Here is a 2,485-nt window from a genome sequence, read left to right as displayed (position 1 = left end):
CTTTTGCCATGTTGTTGATAAGACAAATTTCGAGCCAACCGGTAAACTGGTACCAGCTACTCTCGTCTGTTCACAACAGGAGCTGGAGTAACCGGGGTAAACCACTACTCGTCTCAAAAGATGTACTGGGTTCCTTATAGTTCACATGAGCCAAAATGTGTACACTGGGCCTACCTACGGTTTACAGTTCTTATCCGAGAATACCTGTTCCACCACCAGAACCATAGGAAACCTCGAATCAGCGCCGATATTATGGTTGTACGTTGCGTCGCCGCTGCCTTATCCACTCGGCATCCAACACCACAATTATCTTTTTGTTTTATTTTTTTAGGTCTGGTTAGAAAACTATGGTTGGAGAGGGGCTTTAATTGTGACAGGAGCAATACACTTGCACGGATTAGTGACAGCGACGGCTCTTGATCCCAGCATTGGCCGTAAACAAGACGTCACTTACACAGGAATTGGAATAAATGAAGAAGATAAGACATTCCTGGAAAAGATTGGAGAAAGGCTTCAGTTTCACGTGTTGAGAGATATTAAGTTAATTGGGTTGTTTATTGTTGCCTTTTGCGTTTGTTTTACAGGTGTTGTATTTTACTTGAGTTTGATACCATACGCCATCAGCATCAGTATTGAGCCGATTAATGCCAGCTTCCTGAAATCGCTTGTAGGAATGGGATGTATTATTGCTAGATTTGTACAGTGTATTGTTCCACAGACAGTCGGGACATCTGTCAAGCTGTTGGTGTTTACACAAATCATCGATGTCATAGTACTTACAATTTTCATATTCTCGAATCAGTATACTGCTCTGGCTATAACGTCATTTACACATGGAGCAGCATATGGAATGCAGGCCAGCTTATTACTCTTCCTAACAATAAAATCGGTGGATACAGAGTACGCTGGTATCGCCACTGCCTGGGGAATATCATTTGCAGGCTTAGGTTATTTTTCAGCCGGATTGCTTGGTAAGATTGCTTTTTTTTCTGTCTGTTTTTGAGCAAAACAGTTAAGAAAAAGTTACATCAGTCGATCTCTTGCAAATTTTAGTTTTTGTAGGCTTGCGATGAGAAACACATTCTATGTGAGATATATATATATATATATATATATATATATCTATGTGTGTATGCGTGTATGCATGCATGTATATGTATGTGTGTGTATGTATGTATGATGTATGTATGTCTGCATGCATGTATGTGTGTGTGGGGGGTGGTGTGGGTATGTTATATATAAACGTAAATATTCTGATGTCCTAATTCTGCTAGTGGCTGTGTTGTAGTGATCATCACAATCATTATAATCATCATCATCATCATTATATCATTTAGTAGGCACATTATTTATATATATTTTGATTTTTTTCAGGATTTTTCAACGGTGACATGGATTTGTTACTTTCTTTCCAGACAAGCACAGCCTTACAAGCCTTTGCATTAATTCCAAGTTTTGTTGTTTTTTATGCATTGCGCTTTGAAGAGTGAAAATACATTTGCATTTGTTTTTCTATTAAAAATACGAATAAATAAATTAAAATTGCAAATAAAGGAGGGCCATCCTATAAAGGGCTTTGAATAGCATTAGGGATAGTAATGGGGTATGTATGCAACAAGGATTGTAAATGCATGAAAATTCCCGGTTCTGAGGAAAACACTAAATCACTTCCGATAAGGAAAAATTAAAGTTTTGATAATTATTTGTGAAATCTTGGTAAGCCAATATAGATTTAAATGATTGTAATTCAAAAATAAAAATTCAGTTTATAAAACATATTAGAGATAACCTTTTTTATGAATATATTATCATCAGTTTAACGAAAACTTCTTATGTATCATTTTTATTAATAGTGGTATTGTCTAAGAGGCCAGAGGCAATATCTCTTGCAAAAACAAGGCCTTGGTTAGACAGTAACTAATGAACTACTTAAAAACTGAGGTCCTGTATTACAAAAGGCTTTACCAAAAGCTTACTTTTTCTTTTTAACAAAGAATATCGAACTTGAAGAAATTCTTAAAGACTGGTATAGATGCATTATAATTCTTATTCACAAGAAAGGTAGCTAGAGACTTGGATAATTTTAGAGGCATATCTCTTACTTTTTGCATTTCTAAAATTTGTCGTTGTATTATATCCTTTAATAACCTTTCGGAAGTCTAATGTGGCTTTCGTGCAACATATAGGTGTGATGACCACAATTGTACCATTAAGGTGTGACGACTTGCCAGCTAAATGAAAACAAACACAATGCTTATATATGGCCTCTCTGGACTTGCAAAAAACAGTTGACAGCGTTTGGCAGAATGGCCTATATAAAGCCCTTTGGTCATCGAGTATTAGGGGGAAATTTTGGAGAATGATTGATAGGCGTCATGAAGAGGTAAATGGTACAGTTAGATTTGGAGATACAAATACAAAAGTTTTCAAAACAAGGCTGTGTCTTATCTCCAATCTTGTTTAACATTTTTATTAATGAAGTTAA

General features: G+C 35.9%; 1 protein-coding gene across 1 annotated transcript; it reads left to right on the top strand.

Annotated features, from left to right (window-relative positions):
* Positions 1-331: 331 nt before the first annotated feature.
* On the top strand, positions 332-1,582 carry LOC117118122 (monocarboxylate transporter 13-like; the record flags this gene model as incomplete). Its single annotated transcript, XM_033262625.1, has 2 exons — positions 332-971; positions 1,375-1,582. Coding segments are annotated over 2 exons (756 nt in total), but the record flags the coding sequence as incomplete, so codon positions are not given.
* Between the last annotated feature and the right edge of the window lie 903 nt (positions 1,583-2,485).

This window comes from Anneissia japonica, unplaced genomic scaffold (genome assembly GCF_011630105.1).
Source record: "Anneissia japonica isolate Jap-2015-1 unplaced genomic scaffold, ASM1163010v1 scaffold3897_len13599_cov108, whole genome shotgun sequence".
Taxonomy (NCBI): domain Eukaryota; kingdom Metazoa; phylum Echinodermata; class Crinoidea; order Comatulida; family Comatulidae; genus Anneissia; species Anneissia japonica.
This window is presented reverse-complemented; position numbering and strand designations above follow the sequence as displayed.